We start from the raw sequence: 26,999 nt of genomic DNA, 5'->3' as shown, positions 1-26,999 counted from the left end.
ATACCATCTCAATGCAATCACTGGTTGGGCAGTTCATGCGTGGTCTGCTTCAGTTGAAGTCCCGTCTGCCTGTATCCTGGGACCTTAATGTTGTTTTGGCCCACCTCATGAAGGAACCTTTTCGGCCTATGCACATGTGTGACCTGAAATATCTGACCTGGAAGGTCATCTTCTTGGTTGTGGTCACCTCAGCGCATCAGGTCAGCGATCTCGAGGCGTTAGTGACATACCCACCTTATACGAAATTCTCACCCTAGGTTCTTGCCTAAGGTGGGGTGAAACTTTCATCTGAACCAGTCTGTCGTCCTGCCTACTGTCTTCCCGAGACTTCATTCACATCCAGACGAACGGACCTTGCATACTTTGGACTGTCTATGGCCCGCTTATTTTATAGAGCTCTGGTGTTCTACCTGGCGAGAACAGCAGGCCATAGACAGTCCACACAACTCTTCATCTCGTTTGATAAGAACAGAATGGGAGTTGCTGTGGCCAAGCACAGACTACCTGGCTAGCGGACTGCATCTCGTTCTACTATGTGTGAGCTGGGTTGAAGCTTGAGGGCCATGTTAAAGCTCACTCCATCCAGGCCATGACAACTTCGGTGGCTAATTTGCGTGACGTTCCCATGGCAGAGATCTACAGAGCTGCAATGTGGAGTTCTCTCCATATGTTCGCAACTCACTATTGTTTGGACAGAGACAGCCGCCAGGATAGTAGCTTCGGCCAGTCTGTCCTCTGTAACCTTTTTCGGATCTAAACCCAACTCTTCCGCCAGGTACCCTGTTTTATTTATTTATTTATTTTTTTGGTTCAGGCTGTCTCCCTCTCTTACCAACAGCACCTAGGTTGTTGTGCCCGTTGGCATCTGTTGGCTTGCTCCATTCAGAAGCAGCCTGCAGCTAGGTATTCTCTCATATGTGAGGACTACCATCCTGCTTGTCCTAGGAGAAAGCAGAATTGCTTACCTGTAACAGGTGTTCTCCTAGGACAGCAGGATGGTAGTCCTCACAAAACCCGCCCGCCACCCCACGGAGTTGGGTTTCCTTTAAGTTTATTTTTGTAATCCTCTGTAACAAGACTTAAGGGGCACCCTGCGTGGTTGCGTGGATAGTGGCATGCTGGACAGACGTTTTCCGTGCCGGGCTCCATCTGATGACATCACCCATGCGGGAGGACTAACATTCTGCTGTCCTAGGAGAAAACCTGTTACAGGTAATCAAGTCTGCTTTCCCAGAGCAAAGCGCTGCACCGGCCCAGTCTCCCCTGAATCTCAGCAATCTGGAGCGAGCCTCTCAGCAACTTCCCAGAAGGGAAAGAAGTTAAACTTGGGATCCAAGCACCTTTTCCGTTTTACTTTTAAACAGATACCAGGAGTGCATGAGGCGCTGTGCTCTGAAAACGCCCACCAGTCCGCAAACGGGAAACAGATGTTGAACTGAAGTCGTACAGGGACAAGCAGGAAGGGAATTCTTCTTCTAGGCAGCTTATAGCCGAGACAAATGAAAGTAATTATTTTACAAGAAAAAAAATAAATAAAATAAAATAAAAGTGCAAGAAAACACAAGGAAGCCGGTATCCGACCTTGAGACACATTGCAAAAAAACATAAGACAGATCACATCAACTCTGCCAATGCCTTTGTTTGCATTACAATTTACAAGAGCTTTCCTCGCGCACTTGGATGCTTCCAGTTCATGGATAAGAGGATAATCAGATTGATTTAGGCTGCCTGTTGAAAATGGCACCTTAATCTGCCCTCCCAAGAGAATCAGAGCTCTGGTTTTTAATTCCTTGTATCTGGTACAGATTCCCCTCAGAGACCAAGCAATCAGTTGTCCCTGTGTACGTCACAGGCCCAAGGCTGTAACAAAGCTGGAAAGGCAAGAGCTTCTTCTGGGCTCCCATCAGGGGTCAACTCAGGCCTAGAGAAGGGGCTGGATTGCCCTGGGATAGGAACAAAATGCTTCCTGCTCCACGTTCTCTCCACCCCGACATCACTAAACTGCTCTGCTGCAACCTCCTCCTGCTAAGGTGGCAGAGGCTCCTGTGCAGGAAGGGCCCTTCCCCCTAACCGTGCCATTGATTTGAGGGGCACCTAAGGCCGACATTGCGACGTTGCAACTCTGGCCCCGCTGGGATCAAGAGAACCCGAGCTCTACAAGACAGCAAGTCTCTTTCCCCTCTAACGCCCCCCCCCCCCCCCCCCCCAATACCATCCAAAGCACACGAACCGAGCACGTTTTTCATAAGCATGCCATTTTCCTTCCCCCCCCCCTCCCCAAAACAAAATGGCTCTGCCAGAGGAGCTCAAAGGCCCCTGCAGTCATCACGGCCCTGCCACATTCTTGAGGGCTTTGTCAGGCCTCTAGGAGCAACTGAGATTTCATGATTCAACGGTGTGAGAGAGAGATAGAAAAAAAAGAAGTTAACAAAATCAGGTTTCGGGCCTCCTGTTCTCAAAATCTGATTGTTCATTGCGAAGAATCCAAGAAAGTATAACTGGAAAAACAACCCCATAGTGTAAACTTTTCCTTTTTTTTTTTTATAAACTGGAAAAAAAAAGACAGCCACTTTATCTCCTTCAGATAAAAAAAAAAAAAATTCGGTGCTATTTATTAAGGCTTTTAATATAAACAGACCCCTTCGTTTTCAGCCTTTATTTTATTTTGGCTGGGAATTTCATTATAGCAAAAAGAAAAGCAGAAAGAGGAGTTTTCCCCCAGATTTCTCTCCTGTGCATTATATCAAAGTCATCTTTTGTTAGACTATTGAAATTGCCAGCTGAAATAAAATAGTGAAAACGAAGGTCCCTAAATATGATAAGGTGAGGGACAGCATGCGGGAGGACAATGACAAAGATGGCCTTACTTAGGGCCTTGGATAATAAAAGGGTGCTCGGCAGAGCATAAATGTTACTCTCAATGCAGCAAGTTTTGCGCACAAAGTAAAACTGCGTTCTGTTTACTGCCCCAACATGGAGATCCCACGCTAAGGAAGGCATTAACTATTCCCCCCCCCCCCAGTGGAGAGAGGTGCGCTGGCTTAACTCAGACGGTTCTGAACACTGGATATTTTACTCCTGGTCAAAGGCAGAGTAAAGTTTTCAGCGCTAATGTCAGTCTAGGAATAAAAGTTGGAATTCCACTGCCAGGACCTGTAATTGAGATTTATGTGCACAGAAATATGCTGTGTGTGCACAAAAACTGCTGTCTGTGCTGATAAGCATTTCAGAGTGTGCATGAATCATGTGTTATGTGTACAGGTCTTTTGTGCACACTAAACATGAGTCTGAGAGACTCTCCCACATCAAAATGTGTGATCGGCTTTAACTTTGCTTTGTGCGCACATTTTCCCCTCGTCAGTGCCCTGTCTTAACTCCCGATGCATTAGCATACCATGAGCTCCCTGCATCGGGGGGGGGGGGGGGGGGGGGGGGGGGGGGGGGGAGGGGTGTTAAATATGGCGCAGTAATGAACTGTGAGCTGAGTTTTGGCGCACGGCTTTAACCCACACCGTATCACATCGGGCCCCACGGGAAGAAATCAGAGAGGATATACACATCATCCGGTGCAGACACGGTGAGGAAAGGGATTTGAAAACCACTGTGTTTCAAGGATGAAGGGTTCAAAACCAGTGATTAATGGCATTTTGTCCTGGCCACAACTTTCACAGTGGGTGACAGTAAAGCAGAAAGAAGTCACCCCCATAGATATGCAAGGCCTGGAACACCATCCATCAGCAATGCAAAGCAATCACTCTCCTGCAAGAATATTTATAGCTTTAATTTAAAAAATATATGTATGCTGGGTCATGGAGATCCCTCTGTGTTTAACTCACGTTTATAGATTTTGGCAGCTATGAAGCTCAGTCAGTCACAATTTTTTTTTTTATAGTGTTAGTAGGGTGGATTTTTTTTTTTTTTCTCTTTGTTCACCTAGAAACCCAGATTAAGACAAAAATCTGCTTTTCAACTGCAGGTACAGTGGAAATAAAATGACTTGTCCAAGGTCGCAGGGGGATGCAGTGGCAGAGGTGAGGGTTTTAAATCATGTCCCGGGACTTTACTCCCAAATCGCAACCCAGCACTTTAAACAATAAGTAACTCCTCCGGCCTCTCTGACACCGGCAAGAATCCAACAGCCACACCCACGGACTATGGTGCAACATCTGCCTGTGCTGGCCGCACATTACATATGTGGCTTTTAAATTAAAAGGTGTCTTGGAAGCTAAACCAAGCCAGCACCAAGAAAGACGTGCAAGAGAGACATCCAGCGTCCTCTGGCCAGTCATTCACATATACACTACTGCAATCCTGTGCTGGCAAACAGCAAGAAGAACGCTAATGCATACCGACAAAGGAAAAAAAGAAAAAACACAGGCTGTACAATTACAGTGCTTCTGTTATACACAAGGCCAGAGCCAAAATACAGGCGGTCACATGCAACTCTTGTGCCAGTGTGCAGGCTGTCCACTGTAGATCACCGAGCGGATCCCTCACAGAGAACGTCCGGGCCGTCAGCCACCTGACAAGCAGGAGGAAAAGGTTCATGGTCCGAGAGATCAGGCACTCTATAAGTTGCATCTCCACACAAAAAAAGGACAGCGAAAAGGTTTCACTGCGTTTTCCATATCCCTTCATCATCTTTTTCTTCTTCGATAGTTACAGGCTGCTCACCTATCCCCCCCTCTGCTCCACTCTTTTTCACCTCAACCCAGATATATGGGTATCCAGCTTCAGTGTGATTTTGAGGAAGTAAAGGAAGTATTGCCTAACTTTGGTAATTGAATATATGGAACACATGGTGGCACCTGAATGACTATTATTCCATCAATGGCATTAGCAAAGTAGAGAAAGCGTGCAGGAATGCTTTCCAACATAAAATGTATAGAAGGTGTAGGTGTGGGGGGGGGGGGGGGGGGGAGCTGCGTGTGTAGGTGCATGGAGGGTGGAAATGTGAGGACACGCAGGTGGTATATACAGAGCTGCATTTAGCATGGGGGTATGGAGAGGGGTATCTGGGGATGGACGAGCAAGTGGAGAGTTATGTGGTTAGGAGGGGTTTTGAGCGTTAGGGCTGTGTTTATAGCAGATATGGTTGTGAGGGAGTTTGTCTGTAGGTTTGTGTGTGTGTGTGTGTATATATATATATATATATATATATATATATATATATATGGGTGGTGAACTGGGTGTGCGTACATGTTTGGGTATGTAAGGGGCACTATGGAATATTTTGGGGAGGCTATGATTGTGTGTGTGTGTGTGTGTGTGGGAAAAGAGAGCATGTGTGCAGGAAGTGGGGAGGGAGATGAACTGAGAAGCTGCATCACTTATTTTCCCTGTCTCCGTCAGGGGACAGTGTGTAGGTGTGGGTGGGATCGGGAGTATAGGAATGTGTGGCGGTGTTGGTGTGTCTGCACTCTGGAAGTGCGTGGGGGGGGGGGGGGGGAGTGTGCATGTGTGTGTGTGTACGCATGCACGTGCGTACGTACGTACTTTGGAAGCACCTTTTACTGCCATCCTTTGCCAGCTGCTTCAGTCATTTTCCCCGTCTCTTCCTGTGAGGGGGGGTGTTTGGAAGGGGGGTGCTGGTCAGCATCCCGACAGTACAAACAGCTTCTAATGGTTTCCCATTGAAAGCAATGGGGATTTTTTTGGGTTTTTTGGGAGGATCAGTTCTCCAAAACTACAGCTCTGTTTCTGGTTTTCTAATTTGTCCTGGATATTCACATTTTCTGTCTCCCAAATTTGGTGAATTTCCAGGCTATTTTACCTACAGGTATTTCCAGGCTATTTTACCTACAGGTATTTCCAGGCTATTTTACCTACAGGTATTGATCCTTTTTTACATAAATCTTTCCAACATTCTGTATGTGGGAAAGAATAAAAGTCCCCAAACTACCAATCTTTTTGTTCCAGGACCTTGAGCAGTTAATTTTTCTTGGGCCCCTGGAACGTCAGTTTGGAAGTGCATCCCCGTATTACATGAAAGCATTTCTCTGGAAACCCTGGAGCAAATGGAGTCCCCTCCGGGCCATCCACATGGAGTCCAGGGCTACCAGGATACAAAAGCCCAACTAATAAGAGACTGCCGTCAATTTCAGCAAGCGGGCGGCAGTGCCCAGCCCAAACCTGCAAGCACAGAGCCAAGAAGATTAGGAAGGTCATTCTGTATGAATTCTAGCACCAAAAATGGGATTATTTCTGACTTAAACCCAATCCTTGGTTTCCTACTGAAAATATTCAGTCTGTATGTACACATTCCTAGCTCATTTTACAGCTAAGATAGATCATGAACACTTCAGCTTTCCCTTTCCTTTTTTAGCCTTTTTCTTTGTTCTAGTCCTAACAATTCCCGTCTTAAAAAAAAAATATATATATATACATATATCTTCCAGAACAAATTACTTTTGGCCCGGTCTGCCTCAGAAAATGCATTTTTTGCCGGGGGACCTCAAGAGAAAATCTGTTTCTGATTCCTCGCATTACATTCTTCTCTGAACTCTGCAAGAGAGGAATCCGAGGAGCGTCCTTACACACAACAGGGCACACTCGAGGCAACTGGCGAGCCTAAGAACAAAAGCCCCAGAAAGAAACATTGCATTTCTTACACGGGGAGGGGGAGGCAAGAGATCCTCCTCCCCCCAGGGAAGCAGCCGCCACATGCTGCAAGGTTAGGCTCCCGAGCATTCCCCCGGGCTAATATTAGAAGAAAAGATTTTCCCCAAACCCACGCTTGTTAAGTGAAGCCAGGACAGGCACTTTGAACGGCCCTAGCACTGGCACGCGGTGGACACAAGCGCACAACGCTATTTCAAGCATTTTCTTCCATTTTGGCACAACTGTGACCTTCTGTCAAATCCAGCAGTGAAGAGGAAGCCATAGACAGGGCGAGCCTCAGGAAACCAGGGGTTAAGATCATTCGCATGTAGTAAATGTACTGATTAACAGCCTAAACTCACTAAGCTTTTTCCCCCACGCACACGGAATGGGGAAAATGTCACCCATGTGCGAGGACTACCATCCTATTGTCCTAGGAGAAACAGGACGGCAGAAAAGAAGGACCAAATGCTCCATCCAGGCTGCCCGACAAGCTTCTTCACTCTGTTGCAGGTTACTTCCATGTTTCCCTTAAGGGTAGTTAACTTTCGCTCTGTGCAGTTATCCCCAAAGCTTACGATACCCATAAAAACTGCAGCTAGTGACATTTTTTTAATGGGTGATACGCTTTCTGGAAAATTCAGACAGTAGACGCATCTGCAGCCAAGTCCATAAGCAAAGCATGTCTAGCAGCACTGTCTGCCGGGGGGACCTGTGCTTTTTCCCCTCGTGTCTGCGTATCAGTACCCAGACCGTAAACGTTCGGCCCCTCTTGGTTGCTGTCTGAATCCAATTCCCATTTTCCCCCTGCCAACGAAGCAATGTTGCAGTTGCATTAAAAGCATCAAGGCTTATTGGGTAAGGGGTAGTAATCTCCATGCCTTCTGCTAAGGGCAGTAACCGCCGCACCAGCAAGTTACCCTCCTGCACCCTCTTCTCATTTCCGCCCTCTAGCCTTTAGAGATCTACAGTGTTTACCCCGTGCCCCTTATTAATATAAGAACATGCCATACTAGATCAGATCATAGGTCCATCAAGCCCAACATCCTGTTTCCAACAGTGGCCAATCCAGGTCACAAGTACCTGGCAGGATCCCAAAGAGCAGACAGACCCCATGCTGCTTATGCCCGATAATAAGGGATGCCTTCCCCAAATCTGCCTGCTTAATAACGGTTTATGGGCTTTTTTCTTGGAACATATCCAAACCATTTTTTTTTTTATACCCAGCTACGCTAATTGCCTTTACCACATCCTTCAGCAAATGAATTACGGAGCTTAATCGTGTGTTGAGTGAAAAAATATTTTCTCAGATTTGTTTTAAGATACGCTACTTGGTAACTTTAGTAACTTAGGAAAGACGGCAGAAAAGGAGCGGCAAGCTTTGTATGGTAGTATCTGCCACTCCGTGCAGTTACCCCCAAGCTTTATGATAAGAGTAGTAATATTTACAATCAATCAAAACCAAGCAACTGTCAAATCCATAAATTACTGCTAGCAACATTTTTACTGGGTGAGGAGCTTTCTTGACAACCAGTGCTGCTTGACGTTCTTTCCTTTGGGACTTGGCTGTAGAAGCCGTCTTGTGCTTTTCCCCTTATGTCATAGTGTGTCCCCTAGTCTTTGTGGTTTTTTGGTTTTTTTTTTACATCTACCCTTTCTAGACCTCTCATGATCTTAAAGACCTCTATCATATCCCCCCTCAGCCCGTCTCTTCTCCAAGCTGAACAGCCCTAATCTCTTAAGACTTTCCTCACAGGGGAGCCGTTCCATCCCCTTTATCATTTGGTCGCCCTTCTTGGTATCTTTTCTAGTTCCATTATATTTATTTTGAGATGTGGTGACCAGAATGGCACACAGTACGCTAGGTTCAGTCGCACTATAGAGCAATAGAAAGGTCTTTTGATATTCTGTTTTATTCTCCATTCTTTTCCTAATAATTCCTAACATTCTCTTTGCTTATTTGATTGCAGCCGCACACTGAGCTGAGGATTTCAACCTATTATCCATGACGACACCTAGATCCCTTTCCTGGGTGGCAACTCCTAATACAGAAACCTAACATTGTGGTACCACAGTTTGGATTATTTTTTTCCTATGTGCATCACTTTGAACTTGTCCACATTAAACTTCATCTTCCATTTGGATGCCCAATCTCCCAGTTTCACAAAGTGTGCCTGAAATTTCTCACAAAGCACACATGGGGGTAGATTTTATAAATGTACACGCGGGCATACTTTTGTTCGTGCACCAGGCGCGAACAAAAGTACGCTGGATTTTATAAGATACGTGCGTAGCCGCGCTATTTTATAAAATACGGGATCGGCGCGCGCAAGGGGGTGCACATTTGTGCAACCTGCGCGCGCCAAGCCCAGCGCGCGCTGCCTGTTCCCTCCGAGGCCGCTCCGAAATCGGAGCGGCCTCGGAGGGAACTTTCCTTCCGCCTCCCCTCACCTTTCCCTCCCTTCCCCTACCTAACCCACTCCCCCGGCCCTATCTAAACCCCCCCTACCTTTGTTGGCAGATTTACGCCTGCAGAAAGCAGGCGTAAATCTGCGCACGCCAGCGGACTGCTGGCGCGCCATCACCCAACCAGAGGGCTGGTCCGGGGGCCTCGACCATGCCCCCAGGCCCACCCCCGAAACGCTGCGTCACTCGCGGCCCCGCCCCCCGACACGCCCCTCCATGCAAGCCCCGGGACTTATGCGCGTCCCGGGGCTTGCGCGCGCCGCCGAGCCTATGCAAAATAGGCTCGGCGCGTGCAGGGGGGGTTTGGGGTAGGTTTTCGGGGGGTACGCGCGTACCCCTTTGAAAATCTACCCCTTATAATTTAACAACTTGGAATGATTTGGTGTTGTCTGCAAATCTGATCAGCCTGGGGTGCTCCCCTATTTACATTCCTACATTAAGAAGACTTACCATTCAGTCCTCCTCTTAGTTTCCTATCTTTTAAACAGTTCCCAGTCCTAGCCCATGACTTTTTAATTTCCCGAGGAGTCTCTCATGAGGGACTTTGTCAAATGCCTTCTCAAAATCCAGGCACAGTGCAAACACCCCTAGGTCTCCACTAGCCATTTTTCCCTAACTGAGCTTAGGTTGCGATTTGGGTGCCCTGCATGCACCTCCACCAAAGTTTGTCTGGATTGGTCTGCAGTGTCCCACAAAAGCAGGCTGTGCAGGAGAAGAAGTGTGGCTTTTGGTATTTTGCGTTGAGCTGATAGGTAAGAGAAGTATTTCTTTTCAGAGAGTTTTGTTCCTGTTTTAAGAGGAATTATTTTGCCACCAGTTCCTGCCCACTGAACACTTTTTGGGACTTTCTACCATAGAGAAAGACATAGGAGATCCCAGACTCACTAGAAGTCCATTCTCTACACTCGGGATTGTTAGGTCTTTACCTAGTGCTTGTCATCCTAAAGGACACTGACTCCACTGTTAGAAGGGAGGTAAGATGTACCTTTTGACTGTTTATTTTTTATGTGAAGATAAAATTAGAGAATTTTTGTTGTGAACTCATTTAAATGGATGCAAGTCTGATGCACTAATGGAACAAAATATGAAAAATATTCAAGGGGGTGTAAACTTTCTTTAGCCACTGCATGCACATTGGGCTACCAGGGCATTGAGAATGGCCCATGTTTAACCTCTCAAAAAGATGCTTTTGTTATATGGACTCTACCAGAGGCTTCCTACCTCTGATTCTAGCTAAAATTTACTAAGTATTCATGGTGCACTGCATGCTCCATGCTTGAAGGAAGAATCAGCGGAAGCAGAAACATAAGATCAACAGGAGGCAAAAGTAGTAGTAGGATCTTCAGGAAACGTGTATGCATGTAAGCAAGATCAAGTTGTCAATATTGCTGTTAAATACTAGGAGGTAGATGTGAAAATGTGGAGAGTGTAAGTATTGTCCTTAGTTGGAGTTTAGATGCAAGATAGAGTATATGTTGCCGAATGTGTGTGCGTGCACTGCAATTGTGCAGTGTGAAATGTGCTTCTTCAGTGTTGTGCTTTTCAGATCATGAAGTTTGGAAGGCAGATGATACTACCTCTCTCGCCGTATTTCAATCCTATCTATAAACCCATCTTTTTGAGGCAGATTTTATATCTTAGGCCTGATTGCCTGCTTTTAGCCTCATTAACTACCTTTCTTTTTTTAACCATTGTCTTACTTTATAAAATGCCCCAAGTCTCTTGTCCTGTAGGTTTATCTTATTAAATTGTAAGGCCTACTGAGCAGAGACTGACTTTTTTGTGTGCTAAGGTAAGGAGCAACCTAGCACTTGACTTGTCCAGCAGTCATCCTACTCTGCTGGGCAAGTCAAGTGCTAGGTTGCTCCTTACCTTAACAGGGTGGAGTGGAGAACGACACTTCAGCACCGAATAAAGGAACCATGTGTCTCTTCCTTGAGTGCAAAACTGCTTGATAAGGGAGTGAGAGGAAGGCAAAGTGTACAATGTGCATGAAACTCTTTCTACCTTTTTTCTGACTTTAATGTACATGCAAACGGTTCATGATTTCAAACAGAAAGTCATTTGCTGATTCTGGTGAATAAAAAAAATAAAAAAATCAAAGCCTTTATTTTTAACCAGATACGACTAGGAAGCCCTATGCAGCTTGGGGGAGAGGGGAACTGCATAACTCTCTTACATTGTTTTGGTTTTTGGGTTTTTTTTTTAGACTGGCCCCCACATGGAATAGACTTGATTAGCTTTATCGCAATATGCATGACCCTCATCTTCCTTTTCCCCAATATGCACAGTTGCTCTCCTGATGCCATCAACCCTTCAAATTGAGTGAAGAATGCAAATTGAGCGTGTTAGCATAAAGAAAATGCAAAAAGCCAAAAATTACTTCATTTTAAATACGGTGGTAAACAAATGGCCCAACATGATAGGAGTCAGTGGAGAAACCAGGACAATTACACACACACAAAAAAAAACCCCTTTCGCTTCCAGAGCAAAAACACTATTGTACTTCTAAGTAAGCAACAATACATTTTTATTTTATTCACCAAAATCGGCAAATAACTTTCTGTTTGAAATCATGACTGTGGGCGAACTGAGCCTCTGCGATTGTAACCCAAGACCCAGAAATAACCTCAGAACTGCCATCCTTTAGCCTGGTGGATACAACACCAAATAGGAGGAGCCAGATTCATCTCATTCACCAACGACAGAATCAAGGGGTCAGCGCAGTCAGGGAACCGTGCAACTCGGGCTTCAGAAAGAGGGCTTCAATGCAATGTGCAAGGAAAAGAAAAGAGCAGAATAGTGGTTCCCGTAGAGAATGGAGTTGGGAAAATCTAAAGACTCTGCCCAGCTCGGGTGAATGGATTCATATGCTCGAGCAGCCAGGCTCACTGCCAAAAAAAATGTACTGCAAACTTTAAAATCAATTCCATGCATTTCAAGAGCTGCTGCACCCTCTGAAAGAGCGTCCGGACGGAGAAAAGTCTAGGAAACCAGAGGATAAGGACCGAGCAGACAAACGGAAGCTACAGCTCGAACACAAACAGGGCAAGAACATGTCTGCCTGGAAAATCTGGAATGAAAGCGGAATATATCACACATCAATATGTTCAATCAAAATGCCTTAGCAAAGATCAGATTTACTGTGCCACTACATGGGGGCTGGGAGGTGAGGGGGAGGGGTTAGTGAACAATTTCCAGTGGGTACATACACAAGTTATACAATATACGCAAGCACATATGATGGCAAGAGAGTCTATAATCAGACAGGGAAAATTAAAAAGTGCCCATGATTCACATAGAGAGGAGATAAAAATGGTACTGCGTTCTTATATACTTTACAGAACAGTGTCACCTCCGACATTCACAAGTTGCAATTTTATTGCCAACCAAAACGAGCTGCTTTTTCCAGCCACGCAACCTGCAAGCAGGTAACAAACATACTACCTTGGCCATGAAACCATTATAATTGCTTTTGTTTCTCTTTGCATCAAGAGGCAATAGCAGATGAGCAAGCCCTCTTCCAGCTGCCTCTCTTACAGTGGCTGTGTGTGTCAGGAAGAGATGTGGAGTTGTACAATGGTGAATGGCACTCTGTGCACTCTCACGCTGGCCGGACAAACGCGCCAGTGCAGTAACTCTGAGGGAGGGGCAGCGGGCGACATCTAACAGCTGCCGAAAGGAGCTGCATGGCACAACCGTCTCACACTCTTCCTGGTCCTCCACGGCTCACAAAAAAGCCTGGCCTGCCTCCAAGGTGAGGTCACGAGCAGCTACCAGCACCGGTGCAAGCTCAGAGCGCGACTGTGCTCTGCAGAAAAGCGCCATGAATAAATGCTAAATAGTACATAGCAGCAGTTTGAAAAATGAAAATAAAGAACTGCTTTCAAAGTTATGCAGGGTTTTCTAGTGCTTGTCAACTTTTGTATTAAAAAAAAAAAAAGGTGCTTAGGGTAGGCATGGCCAACTCTGGTCCTCAAGAGCATTAAAGGGGAGATTCACAGGGCAATCTCTGTGAGCTGTGAGAACGTTTTAGAGAACCATTGACAGCCAAACTCAATTTCAAAAAATTCATCAACACCACGATAAAGGATTCATTCTTCAAACTCCATACCCTTAAGAAACTTAAACCCCCTCCTACACCTCAACGACTTTCGCACCGTCCTTCGAGCTACCATCCTCACGAAAATTGACTACTGCAATGCAATCCTCCTGGGACTCCCTGCGTCTTACATTAAACCCCTACAAAATGCTGCAGCCAGGATACTAACTAACACGCGTAGAACTGACCACATAACTCCAATCCTTAAGGATCTGCATTGGCTACCAGTTTCCGCTCGCATGCTCTACAAGAACTTACTCATTACACACAAATCCATACACGACAACAACATTAGTTGGACTAGCAACCACATTCACCTATACGCCTCTGAACGCCCCATCGGAGCAATCCACAAAGGCACCCTCCGAATCCCACCTCACAAGACCTATCGTCTAACTTCCACTAAAACACATGCCTTCTCTACAACGGGTCCCATACTTTGGAACTCCATGCCATCAGACCTGCGACTGGAAACAAATACGCAAAAATTCAAAACAAAGCTTAAAACTTGGCTTTTTAGAAAAGCCTTCCCAGATTAACCCCATTTATTCATCCCGCCCCCCTACCTCCCCACCCTCCACTTCCGCCCCATCCTTTCCCATCATACTTATCTGCCCAATCTAATGGTAAAAACTAACTCCACTGTCATGTCTTATTCCTTATGGTATGCAATTTTTATTCTCCCACACAGCTTCTTAACTACTCGTTAACTAACTAATTGTAAATACTAACTGCAATGCTATAGCTTTTCCCATTTTATGATATAGTTTGACTCTAAAAACTTTTGTTAGCTATCCTCTATATACCCTTCCAAGTTCAACATTCACCCTGTTTAATGTATTTCCTTTCTGTTACACATTATATGTAAACCGATATGATGTTTCGACGAATACCGGTATAAAAAAAACTTTAAATAAATACATTTTAAAAAAAGGCTGTTGTATTACATGAAGGTTTCAGACAATCGCAACTGAAGAGGTAGGGATTGAAACCACGAATAGGCCTGGTTTTCAGGAAATCCACAATGAACATGCATAAGATAATATTTGCATACAATGGGGCCGATGCAATATAAAGCGCGGAAAGCAGGCGCAGAAAAGTCATGCCACGCAATACCCAAATTTGGGGGGTCGCGCTAGGATGGAGTCGCTAGGGCCGCTTGCGTGACTTTAGCGCCTCCTTGCTAACGCAACCCCACCGCAGCTGCCGGTTATAAAAACCGACGCCGAGTTTACCGGCGTTGGTCGTCATAACTCTGCGGTCTGCCGAGTTTAGTTTTTTTTTTTTTTTTTTACTTAAGAGAAGTAGTACAGGAAAGCAGTTTTTTCTGCTTTTCGGTACTTCTTTTACCTGCACTCAGCTATTAACGCCTGCTCCAGGCAGGTGTTACTAGCTGAGCGATAAATGTGCTTCTGAGACGCACATTGCATTCAGAGTGAATAAGTAATAGCCTCTGAGCGCTATTACATTCACTCCGCGCCCGACGCGGGTTAAATAGGCACTAATCCCCCTACTGCATTAGGGATGGATTAGCGCCTATTTAACCCACGTTGGAGTGCGGGTTTATACAGTGCGCTCGGCTGAGCGCACTGTATTGCATCGGCCCCAATGGAGGCAGAGGATGCAAATCTATCTCATGCATATTCATTGTGGATCTCCTGAAAACACCCCCTGGCTTAGGGCTTAGTTCAATCCAGCCAACAGCAGTGAAGATTCACTCATCGGGTCCAAAGATTTGGGGGTGTGGGCAGGAAGGCCGAGCAAGGGGCTCAGCATCCAAGCTACGGAAAAGGACCTTGAGCCGATAAGTATGAGATCATCTTCAATACGGTCAACGTTAGAAACATAAATCCATTCACAGGCCCTGGGGCTTCATTCCCGTCCTTCCTCGTGTGTTGCCCGTGCACAGTTCTGGTAGCCAAACGGGTCCTGGAGGAAACTGAACTCCTAAGTCGCCTGCCACACCTTTCAAAGGAGCAACAAACGGCTGCAGCTGAGCAAGAGGCTTTTCAGCCCTCACATACCTCTCTAAAAGGTTATTCACAGCCCCTTTTTCACCGACAGGGTCCATCCACCCACCAAATTACCCTCTAGCTTGAATGAGGTCGAGCGCCGTACCACAAGGGAAAAGTGATTTCCATACGCGGGATGAAACCCTGCGAGTCGGGACCCCGCTGGACTGGCGCTCTTTACGGAGAGGGAAGTTTTACTGCGTGGATTTCCCTTCTCCCCGCACGCGGGAACGTGGCTCGGTGCTGACAGCACTCTTTAAAAAGGGGCATCAGTTTTGCCTAAATATTATTCAAACAGCCTTAAAAGCTAGGCTGGACCGGTATTAGCATCCGGCACGAGCACCCCCACCGCCGTTCCACGCTGATGCGATGGAGAGCGATGCAAAAAATGCCGTTTATTGTTACTGCTTAGGGAAAAATAACGTGGCGAGCTCCGGAGGAGGAGCCCCCAGCTACCAGTGCAGAACCGAATACCACTCCCAAAGCTCTGAACACTTTCAGAGGGTGCGCTCAGTGGCCGCATTTATATTTCATTGTCAGAGTGCGTCTTGGGGAAAAAATAACTTTTTGTGCCAGACACAGAATGCTCAGATCCCTTCTGGAAACCAAAGCCCTGTGTGTGTGTGCGTCTGTCTGTCTATACACAAGCGCCCAGGGCGTGTATAAGCTATACAGAGACATATTGTGGTAAAACAGTGAGAGGAGACTCGCCTCACCCGTTTTTAATTTCGGCACTCCCTAGTGGCCCAATATGCAGGGCATCGTGGACATTTTCATCCCATAACACCACCTAAGTTAGATATAAAGGTTCCTCTCTGCTGCCCTTGCTTTGGACAGGCTTGTCTCTCCAAACCCAAGGGTGCCCTGCACTCATTTCAGCTTGTATTTTGACAAAAGAGCCTATAAAGCGCCCAAGTGTGAGAAAGCACCAAGCATGTTTCATACTGTATTTGAGATTCAACTTTTCTCAGGGCAAAAGATCCCAGATAAAAGAAAACTCCCCAATTCCCCCCTCCAAGGAACTGAATTATTTATATAATCTTGTTGGATCAAGCCTCTTCACTGGTATCTCAAGGTGAGTTACCTACTGTTCCTGAATGCATTTCCCTGTCCTCAGAGGATTTACAATCTAAGGGGGCCGATGCAATACCGTGCATCCAAATCACTGCGTAACTAATAGCGCTCATCACGTGGAAATTCATGTAGATGAGGTTAGTAGCTAATCCCCCATGATCCAATACATTTTCCATGCAACCAATGTGCCCTTGCAACACGGCAAAAAGGCATGCCACACTCAAGGGCGCATTGAAAAAAAAGGAAAAATTCTGCTCTCTGTGATTCCTCCTAATAGGAGGCAAAACGTTTTTGGGAAAAAAAAAAAAATTCTGGACGCCCAATATACACACACAAGATACATGGTCCAGGCTGTGTATCTTGTGCGTGTCTATGCCAGTAGTGGGAGAAAATGGATGCTGGTAGATTGAGCGTCCATTTTCCCAGCCCGCTCGACAGCCACCTCTCCTGTGCCCCCCGAAGCAGAGGAGGCACTAGGGATGCACATTTTTCCCTAGCACATCCTTTTTATAGCGCGACCCCCTCATTTAAATATTGAATTGCACATCCAGGAGTGACGGCTGGGTGCGCGCTAGGAAAACGGGCGCTCAACAAAGAGCGCCCTTTTTCTGCGCACATTTATTGCATCGGCCCCTAAAAATGTGTACCTGAGACAATGGAAGGTGAAGTGATTTGCCCAGAGTCAGAAGCAGGGGGATTTGCCCAGAGTCAGGGGGATTTGAACCCTGGCTTCCCTGGTTCTCAGCCTGCTGCTCTAATCACCAGATTTCCCCTCTACTTCTACTGTGTCAACGGGGGGGGGGGGGAGAAAGGGTGAAAACTGGAACACACTGGCAAAAGTACAAACACAACTCCTCTGAAACCTAACAAGACATGGGTAAGTTCAGACAGGGACGAACGCATGGGTCAAATCAGTCAACCATACCGCCAACTCTGAGAGCAAACGCCAACTCTGACCCAGAAAGAGGGTTCCCAGAGGCATCAATAGGCAACACAGCTTTGGAGCTATTTTACACAATATTTGCATTTTGACAAGCTTGAGTGAATCCCCAATCCCCACCCCCCTCATCTCCCCTGTCGATTCCCCTTGCTCTGTAGGCTGCTGGATTTTTAGAAGCCATTACTGCATGACCAGTGCTAACACAACTGCCGCACGGATAAGAAAGTTTCTACAAAACAGCAAATCGATTTGCTACACTCCAGAGTACTAAGCTGCCCACATCAAGGAAACCCTCTCATTTTACCAGCAACATCTCCCCAAGCCTAAGGTGCAGGATTGGGGGTCAAGCTGCACGCAGGGGCTCCCCAGAACGCAAAATGACAACTCACGTGTACTCCCGTCCAGTCCGCCAAGGCAATCAAACAAAATCTCCCAGACGTTCAAAAGTGCTGGGGGGAACCGGCACCTCCAAGCACAGGGTGAGGGGGAAAGATGGAAATAAGAGCGAGCGACCTCACCTTTCAGGCAAAACATCATTCAGCAGATCCACGAAGAGGAGAGCGGTGCTAGGCACAGCTGCTCCCCAGTCCGCTGCATCCACAACACGCGTGGCACCGGGCCAGCGCGCGCTGCTATCCAATCACTGCTCCCCCCGGTGCAAAAATGCAACCCCCCGCTCCCCTCATCAGTGCAAGGGCGGAGGCGCGCTGCAGGCTTCCCATGGCTGCTCCGCGGCTCTTTCTCCAGTTCCGCCGCCTGCTCCTTTTTATTGACTCCGGAATGCGCCGCCAACTTCTCCTCCTCCCCCCTCCCTTCTATTCCCTTTCATGGGGTCTCGTATGTACGCGCTTAGTGCACAGTGATGAGCGCTCCTCTATCTGCCCCACGTGTAAGCTGCAGAGGGAGGGAGGAAGAGGGGAAAACCCCCGGCAAAACCAAGAGGCGCAGCAAAGCCCATTCTCAGCGCGATCGTTGTTTCTCTTAGCGCGGCGCCGTCCCAGCGAGGAGGAGGAGGAGGAGGGGGGGGGGGCCTGCTCTCTGACGGGAGGGGCCACCCCTTCCCCCCTTCTGCCATGTGCTCCTCTTGCCCCGCCCTCTGATCTCGGACGAGCGTCGGACTGGCACAGCTGGAAACCAAAGCCCTCCCCTTCTTATCCACGCGATGCAGACAGGAAGAACGGGGGCGGGGCATCTTATCGCCAAGGCACCGGGGGGGGGGGGGGGCACTCAAATCCAGGGTCGGGCTGTGAACGAAAGAACACCCGGCCAGGAAAGCCCAGGCACCGACCCGCAAAGGGCAGGTGAGCGGGGCAATCTGTCCCCTGGCTCATGTGAGCTTCCTTCTCAGAAAAGGAGGCCACTCACTCCCTTACACACATTTAGGTTTTCCTTCCGGTGGCAAGAGAATAGTTCAGAAAACGTGCAGAGCCAGCCAGCATTACATGTTGAAAGCGAGTTTAAAGAACATTGGTTTTTTTCTTTGTATTTTATGCTAAACTACCAGAGCTAGTTCTCTTGTTAGGCACACAAGGCCGTGGCCTAGGGCAGCAGTTCTCAGCTGCTGTGTGGCCGCACATCAGGGTATTGCTAAGCCCATGCAGGGGTATGGCCACACTTCCCAGTCTCCCAAGAGCTTGGCTGCTCACTTCTCCCTCCCCAATGAGTCACACTCCTCCTCACACACACACACATGTGCTTGAAATGCTGTTAGCCCAGGCGGAACGTGGCAAAACCACTGATAGGAACTCGAGGCAATGGCCCTGAAGAGGAAGTGTTATGCAGTGTGCCCACGGCCGCAGGGGGAAAAAGAAGAAACCATGCCAGCATCACATTGGCCTGAGGAGGGGGAAGGGCGGGCCGCACGGCCTGGAGCAAGAGGAGGCACAGCGTCAGCTCCCGCAGCCGATAGGCCTCTTCTTATCTTGAGACCGTGGAGGCTGCTGCTGCCGCTGCCACTGCCACCACTTGTTCTTTGCTGTAGAGGTGGTGAGAGATTGCGAGGAAGCACATGTGGGGGTGACTGAGATCCTGTGTGTGAGAGCGAAAGCATGTGTGCGACTCAGAGCACGTTTGTAAGTGTGTGAGAGCCTGTGTATGTAAGTGAGAGAGAGCGAGAGCCTGTGTGTGTAACAGAGAGAGAGAGCATGCATGCAACAGTGTGATTGACACCATGTGTATGTAAGTGAGAGAGAGAACGAGCATGCGTTTAAGTGTGTGAGAGACAGCATGGGTGTGGGTGGTTAAGAACCAGTGAATATGTATAAGTGAAAGCCTTTGTGTGTGACAGCATGAGTGTAAATATGTTATTGAGAGCCTCCCTATATGTGAGAAAGCATGTGTGAATGAGAGCCTGCATGTGTGAGAGCATGGGTGCAAATGTGTGACTGAAAGAGTGAGCATGTGTGTGACTGAGACCCTGTGTGTAAGAGAGAGAGGGAGCATTTGTGTAAGTGTGACTAAGAGCCTATGTAAATGAGATAAAGAGTGAGCTTGTGTGTATGAATGTATGTTTGAGAGAAAGGAGAAAGTTGCGGGCAACAATCCCAGGGCACCAGGAAATCAGACTTTCCCAGGTATGGACAGCAGATAATTTTTTTATCTTGTTTTTTTGTATCTTCTGTTTTGAAATATTTTATTGGTGTCTGAAATTTTTTAATACAAGGTTTTAATTATTGGATGTTCTAATCATCAACTGTTTAATTATTGGATGTTCTGTTCATGAACTGTTCTAAAATAATTTGTTCTTTTTATTAGTATGGTTTTACTACTATTGATTTTATATTTCTTGATGTTAGATTCTATCTTAGGAGTAACCACCCAGGAAAGAAAGATCTAGGCGTCATAGTGGATAACACATTGAAATAATCAGTTCAGTGTGCTGCGGCAATTAAAAAAGCAAACAATGTTAGGAATTATTAGGAAGGGAATGGTGAATAAAACAGAAAATGTCATAATGCCTCTGTATTTCTCCATGGTGAGACTGAACCTTGATTACGGTGTACAATTCTGGTCGCCGCATCTCAAAAAAGATATAGTTGTGATGGAGAAGGTACAGAGAAGGGCTCCCAAAATGATAAAGCAGGGGTCAGGAACCTTTTTGGCTGAGAGAGCCATAAACGCCACATATTTTAAAATGTAATTCCATGAGAGCCATACAATATGTTTAAAACTAAATACAAGTAAATGTGTGCATTTTATGTAAGATCACACTTTTAAAGTACAATAAGTCTCTGAAAATATTACACCAGGCCTTAAGACACAAATACATCTCCTATTAGGAAAACGGACCAAGTCAGGCTGCTATAGAGTCCTACACAGAAACTACACGCCAGCAGAAAACCTCACCTGAATCACGTGCTGTCCCTCACCTAACATAGAATAAAGAGACCAAAACGCATAACAAGAAGCATGCAGAAAAAACTGAATTGGAAACTGCAACAAGCCAGAGTCTCTGTATGCAGTGTAACAAAGGAAAAAAGAAACATCACACATCCTTATAAAACAAATCAAGAAATATAAAATCATCAGCAGTAAAACTGTACTAACAAAAAGAACATATTTCGAAACAGCTGATGAGTGGAATATCCAATAATTAAAAACTCATATAAAACATTTCCAGATACCAACAAAATATTTCAAAATAGCAGACACAAAGATCCAGTAATGAAAAATAATAAGGATACAAAAATTTTTTTGCTCTGCATACCTGGGAACGTTTGATATCCAGGTGTCCTGAGATTGTTCTGAATTAGCAGGAGGTGGGGTGGTTTGCTTGGAACTTTCTCCTCTCTGTCACATACCAGCACTCTCTCACACTGGCTCTCAATGACACACCTATACACACATGCTCTCAGTCACTCACATATACAAATGTTTTTTCTCTCTCACTTATATAGGCTCTTAATTACACATTTACACACATGCTGTCTATCTTTTCACGCTTACACACACACAGGCTTTCAATCACATAAATACATGCTGTCTTTTTCTCTCACACACAGACTCTCATTCACATGCTTACAAACATGTCCTCTCTTTCTCTCATTTACACACAGGCTCTCAATCACATACTCACATGCTCCCTCACCTAAATCAGCTCTCAATCACACACAGACACACATGGTCTCTCTCTCTCATTTAAACACAGGCTCTCAATCACATACTCACATGCTCCCTCACCTAAATCAGCTCTCAATCACACAGACACACATGGTCTCTCTCTCTCATTTAAACACAGGCTCTCAATCACATACTCACATGCTCCATCACCTAAACCAGCTGTCAATCAGACACAGACACACATGATCTCTCTCTTACTTATACACACAGGCTCTTAATCATACATACACATGATCTCTCTCTCACACACAAAGGATCTCAATCATACACACATACTCTTTCAAACAAACAGGTTTTCAATTACAAACTTACACATACAGGTTCCCAATGGTAAACTTACATTCATGCTCTCTCTCTCACAGGCAGGATCTCAATCACAGACATACTCTCTTTCACATATACAGGCTCTCAATCATTCACATACATGCAATCTCTCACTCACACACACAGGATCTCAAACACACATGCTTGCTCGCTCATTCACTCTCTCTCCCCCTCCCCCCCCCCCCCCGGGAACTCGCGGCAGCAGCAGCCACCTCCCAACGCTAACCTCCTTCATTTTCAGCCCTCGCGGAGGCGAAGGCGGAGTCCCATCGGCCGCGGTTGAAGATTTTCATTTTCCTCCGAGCCGCGCTGCAGTCTTCTTCCCGTCGGACACTAGCGTGCCTGCGCGGGTCTTCCCGCGCAGGCACCCGATGCTCTCCACTTCGGGTGCCTGCGTGGGAAGACCCGCGCAGGCACCCGATGACTCCAGCGCTGGCACCCGGCTGACACCCGATGACTCCCGCACAGGCACCCGGATGACTCCAGTCGGCGTGCTCTCTTCTCCTCCCCCCCCCCGCGGCCCGGAAGAGGAAGTGGTGAGCATCGGGTGCCTGCGCGGAAGAAGAGACCACGCTAGTGTGGTCTCTTCTTCCCGCGCAGGCACCCGATGCTCTCCACTTCCTCTTCCGGGCCGCGGGGGGGGGGGGGGGGAGGAGAAGAGAGCACGCCGGTGCCGCTGACTCCAGCTGTCCTGCCGCGTTCCGCCCGGGCTGACAGCATTTTAAGCCCGGGCGGCGGAGGACCGGGGAGCAGCTGGGTCAGCGGGGAACCGCGAAGTATGGCGACACTTGTCTGCGAGCCAGATGCAGCCCTCAAAAGAGCCATATCTGGCTCGCGAGCCATGGGTTCCCGACCCCTGTGATAAAGGATGGAACAGCTCCCCTATAAGGAAAGGCTGAAGAGGTTAGGGCTGTTCAGCTTGAAAAAAAAAATAAAAAAGACGACTGAGGGGGATTTGATAAGAGGTCCACAAAATCATGAAAAGACTTGAATGGGTAAACGTGAATCAGTTATTTACTCTTTCGGATAATACTAGGCATGGCACTCCATGAAGTTAGCAAGTAGCTCATTTAAAACAAATTGGAGAAAATTCTTTTTCACTCAACGCATAATTAAGCTCTGGAATTCGTCGGCAGAGCATGTGCTTACGGCAGATTTGGATAAGTTCCTAGAGCAGAAGTCCATAAACTGCTATTAATCAACAAGGAATAGTAGCTTGGGATCTATCTAACGTTTGGGTACTTGCCAGGTACTTGTGACCTGGATTGGCCATTGTTGGAAACAGGATACTGAGCTTGATGGACCCCCTTGGTCTGACCCAGTTTGGGATGTTCTTATGTGGGAAGAGATGGTGGGAGAGGGATGGTGATGGTGATGATGCCAGGGGCATGGGGGGGGGGGGGATAGGGAAGGGAAGAAGATGGTGATGCCAGGGGAGAAACATGATTATGATGCTGGAAGAAGGTGATGATGCCAGAGGGAAGAGAAGAGAAGGTGATATTGGGGACGTTATGGTGTGCCGCAAAGCACAAAAAGGTTGGGAACCACAGGCCTGGGGCATCAAACGTTTGGCAGATGGCAAAAACCCTGGAAACCTCCAGGTGCCATCTACCCACTTGTAAGGCATGGCAAAGCATGAGAGAAGAGAATGGGTGGTGCAGACAGAGAAGAAGCTGGGTGGGTGGGGAAGCTGTGGCGCACGATTGCTGGTCAGCTGAAGGTGGAGTAGGAAGAGAGGATTCTGGGCAGGTATGGGATGGAGGGAGAGAGAAAGAGAATACTGGGTACTGTTAAAAAAAAAAAAAGGCAAAGGTACTGGCGTGGATGCCGGTGTGCTGAGCAGGGAGTGGAGGGGAGAGAGGAGAAGAAGAAGAAAGAAGAGATGCTGGACGCTGTGGACAGCTGGACTTAGCAGAGAGGCCAATAGGCAAGCGTGCAAGACTGAAGGTTCACCTGGGACACCCAGTACCCTTGCAATAGCCCCTGTGAACTACCACCATTCCACTAACAGAAAGGCATTCCTGAAGATTACTTACTACTGTAATAATGGATTACTGAAATGGAATTGTATTCCGAGCACCAAGGAAGGCAATTAAAACATGACAACCGACTGAAAAGGAGATGGCTCATATTGTGTTAGGGAGATCACAAAGAGCTTCGGCTAAACCTCTACTTTTGCAATTGCATTGGTTACAAATAGAGGAGCATTGTAGGTTTAATAACTTAGATTTGGGCATTTAAGGTGCTTAAAGGAAATTGTTGCCCTCTATTGAGGGGCAGTTTAAAGTGGTACAAGGCCAAGAGAAAGCTTAGATCTGCAGGGAAACATCTTTTGCAATTGCCACCTAATGAGGGCATTTCACCATTCTCCAGAGTTCAACAGATCCTTCTCAGCAGCGATTCCGATTCCAAGTTTATGGCATGCTTTACCATCCTCTATGAGAGCTCTATTATTTTTATTGTTAAGAATGACACAAGGGAAAGATAAGTACTCTGTCTGAACAGAAATTGCATAAATAGTAAACATACCACACCAAAACAGCACCAATTTCCAGCACTCAAACAGTAACCACCTTACCTAAGAAAAGGCAACACTGAAAATATTACACCAGGTTTTAAGACACCAATACATTTCCTATTAGGAAAATGGACCAAGTCAGGCTGCTATAGAGCCCTACACAGAAACTACACCCCAGCAGAAAACCTCACCTAAATCACATGTGCTGACCCTCACCTAACAAGGAATAAAGAGACCAAAACGCATAACTAGAAGCATGCAGACAAAAACTGAATTGGAAACCGCAACAAGCCAGAGTCTCTGCATGCAGTGTAATAAAGGAAAAAAGAAACATCACCCATCCTTATAAAACAAATCAAGAAATATAAAATCAGTAGCAGTAAAACCATACTAACAAAAAGAACAGATTATTTCAAAACAGCGGATGAATGGAATATCCAATAATTAAAGACTCATATCAAAAATTTCTAGATACCAATAAAATATTTCAAAATAGCAGACACAAAGATCCAATAATGAAAAATAAGGATTAAAACATGCTTTGCTCTGCATACATGGGAACGTTTGATATCCAGGTGCCTTGAGAATGTTTTGCATTCACAGGACAAGGGATGGTTTGCTTGCAGCTTTCTCTTCTCTCTCTCTCACACACAAGCTGTCTCTCACACAGGTTCTCAGTCATGCACATATACACATGCTTTTTCTCTCTCACTTATATAGGCTCTTAATCACACACTAACATACATGCTGTCACACACAGACTCATTCACACCCTTACACACATTCTCTCTTTCACTGACACAGGCTCTCAATCACACACAGACACACATGCTCTCTCTTACTTATACACACAGGCTCTTAATCATACATACACATGATCTCTCTCACTTACACATATAGGTTCTCAATCATACACCTACATTCATACTCTCTCTCTCACACACACAGGATCTCAATCACACACACACATTCTCTTTCACCCATACAGGCTCTCACTCACTTTGTTAATCTAAATAAGCATTCTAGGCAGTCTCTCTCTCTCTCACACACAGGATCTCAAACACATAGGCTTGCTCACTCACTCTCTTTCTGCCCCCACCGAACTAGCGGCAGCAGCAGCTTCCTCCACTTACTGCCCTCGAGAAAGGAGTCCCATCGGCCACAGGGGCTGACACTGCTCCTCTTTTGCTCCGCACCGCTCATTCTTCAGGCCGTGCCTGTCCTCTTCTCTGGGCCAGTGCTGCCCGCAATAGCATGCTCTCTTCTTCCCGCACGCGGCCGCTGCATACCGCTTCCTCTTCCGGGCCGCGGGAAGAAGAGACCATGCCGGTGCCGCTGACTCCAGCTCTCCTGCCGCGTTCTGCCCGGGTGGAAGATAAGCTCCTGTTTCGCTGGGGCAGGGGGAACAGCTGGGGGACCGGGAAGTGTGGCGAAACACCTGAGTGTGCTTGGCGATACACCGGTTGAGAACCACTGGATAAGGCCATAGTCTAGATCTGGTCTTTGTGTGCTGTGAGGGGATGGCATCAGTCGTCTGTCTCAGGCACCCTGTGTTCCCTGGTCTGACCATCATCTGATTCACTTTATGATTAGAATCCCAGGCCTTAAATCTTTAGCTCATTTAGAAATTTCTAGCATTCTGCGCTGCCCTAATATCGACCTTGTGCATTTGCGTAATAGCTGGTTGCCATCGCTGTACAACCCTCTGGACTCTACAAGGTATCCTAAACGCAGCAGCTGGTTTGGTCTCTGCAACGCCCTACATGATCACATATCTCCAGTTCTAACCCTACTACAATAGCTTCCTATATTCTAGCACATAAGATTTAAAATTCCCACACTAGTTTTCAAGGCAGTTAACAGCCTTGCTCCCAATAGTCTACCAAGGCGCAGGCATTTATTGTCCAACTTGTCTATTACATTCAGTATCAAAGGGCTTATTAGTTATCCCCACTGTTAAAAAGGTCCAGTCCCGTGAGCGAATGTTCAGCATTGCGGGTTTGCAGTGATATAATGAGCTTCCTGCATCCCTCAAGCAGAGAAGAACCTATTACGCTTGAAAACCCACTTGTTCCTGTCTGCAATATTATCACCTGAAGCCGTTACTTGATTTCAGGCTGCAGTCTCTTCTTTTTTCCAGAATTGATTATTACTGTAGCTCTCTTTTGATAGGTCTTCCTGCGTATACCATCACGTATACCATCGCTGCTGTAAGGCTACTAACAGGAACCCCCTTTCACGACCTTATCACTCCAATTTTACAATCTCTGCACTGGCTTCCAGTGTAAACTAATAACCATTATTTATTCACGATTAACAACGTACATGCACCATGGTTTGTAGCAATCATGAAAATTCATACTCTCTCTAGAGCGCTTCGATCCTCTGGCCAAACTCTACTAGATATCCTATCTCCTAGAGCGGCGCACCTCGATGAAACCAGAGAATGTGCCTTTTCATTAGCAGGCCCTTCCCTCGGGAATTCTCTCCCGAAGAAAATTAGAAATGTGAGAGCGTCCACATATTTTAATGACCTATTTGTTCAAAAAGCAGATGAACACTGAAGCAGTTTGTTTTACCTCTGGAGGCATGTCCTGCCGTCGGTGATGTGATATCAATTCTTTACTTTTATTACTTTTATTTTCTCGTCACTGTGTGTTACGCCGATCGTGAATGTGCCATTGTACCGCACCCTGAACGTAGGAAGGGTGGGTAATAAAGGTTTTAAAATACATACATTTGTGGTAGGTGCTCGATCAGGTCAATGAAAGATTATTCTTTAATTTTTGTTTTGTCCTTGTTTAGAACTGTTTTAACTCAACTTGAGTATGTTTATTGTAACCC

General features: G+C 46.5%; 1 protein-coding gene across 5 annotated transcripts in view; it reads right to left on the bottom strand.

Annotated features, from left to right (window-relative positions):
* NHSL1 (NHS like 1) overlaps nucleotides 1-26,999 on the bottom strand; it is a 374,547-nt gene that overhangs the window by 139,771 nt on the left and 207,777 nt on the right. The window contains exon 1 of one of the 5 annotated variants that reach the window (XM_029596473.1): nucleotides 17,713-18,087. The exons of the other annotated variants lie outside the window; for them this stretch is intronic. Coding sequence (XP_029452333.1) covers nucleotides 17,713-17,731 — 19 coding nt within the window. The 5' untranslated portion in view covers nucleotides 17,732-18,087. Of the gene's footprint in view, nucleotides 1-17,712; nucleotides 18,088-26,999 lie in introns of those variants that run through there. 5 annotated transcript variants of the gene reach the window in all.

This window comes from Rhinatrema bivittatum, chromosome 3 (genome assembly GCF_901001135.1).
Source record: "Rhinatrema bivittatum chromosome 3, aRhiBiv1.1, whole genome shotgun sequence".
Classification (NCBI taxonomy): Eukaryota; Metazoa; Chordata; class Amphibia; order Gymnophiona; family Rhinatrematidae; genus Rhinatrema; species Rhinatrema bivittatum.
This window is presented reverse-complemented; position numbering and strand designations above follow the sequence as displayed.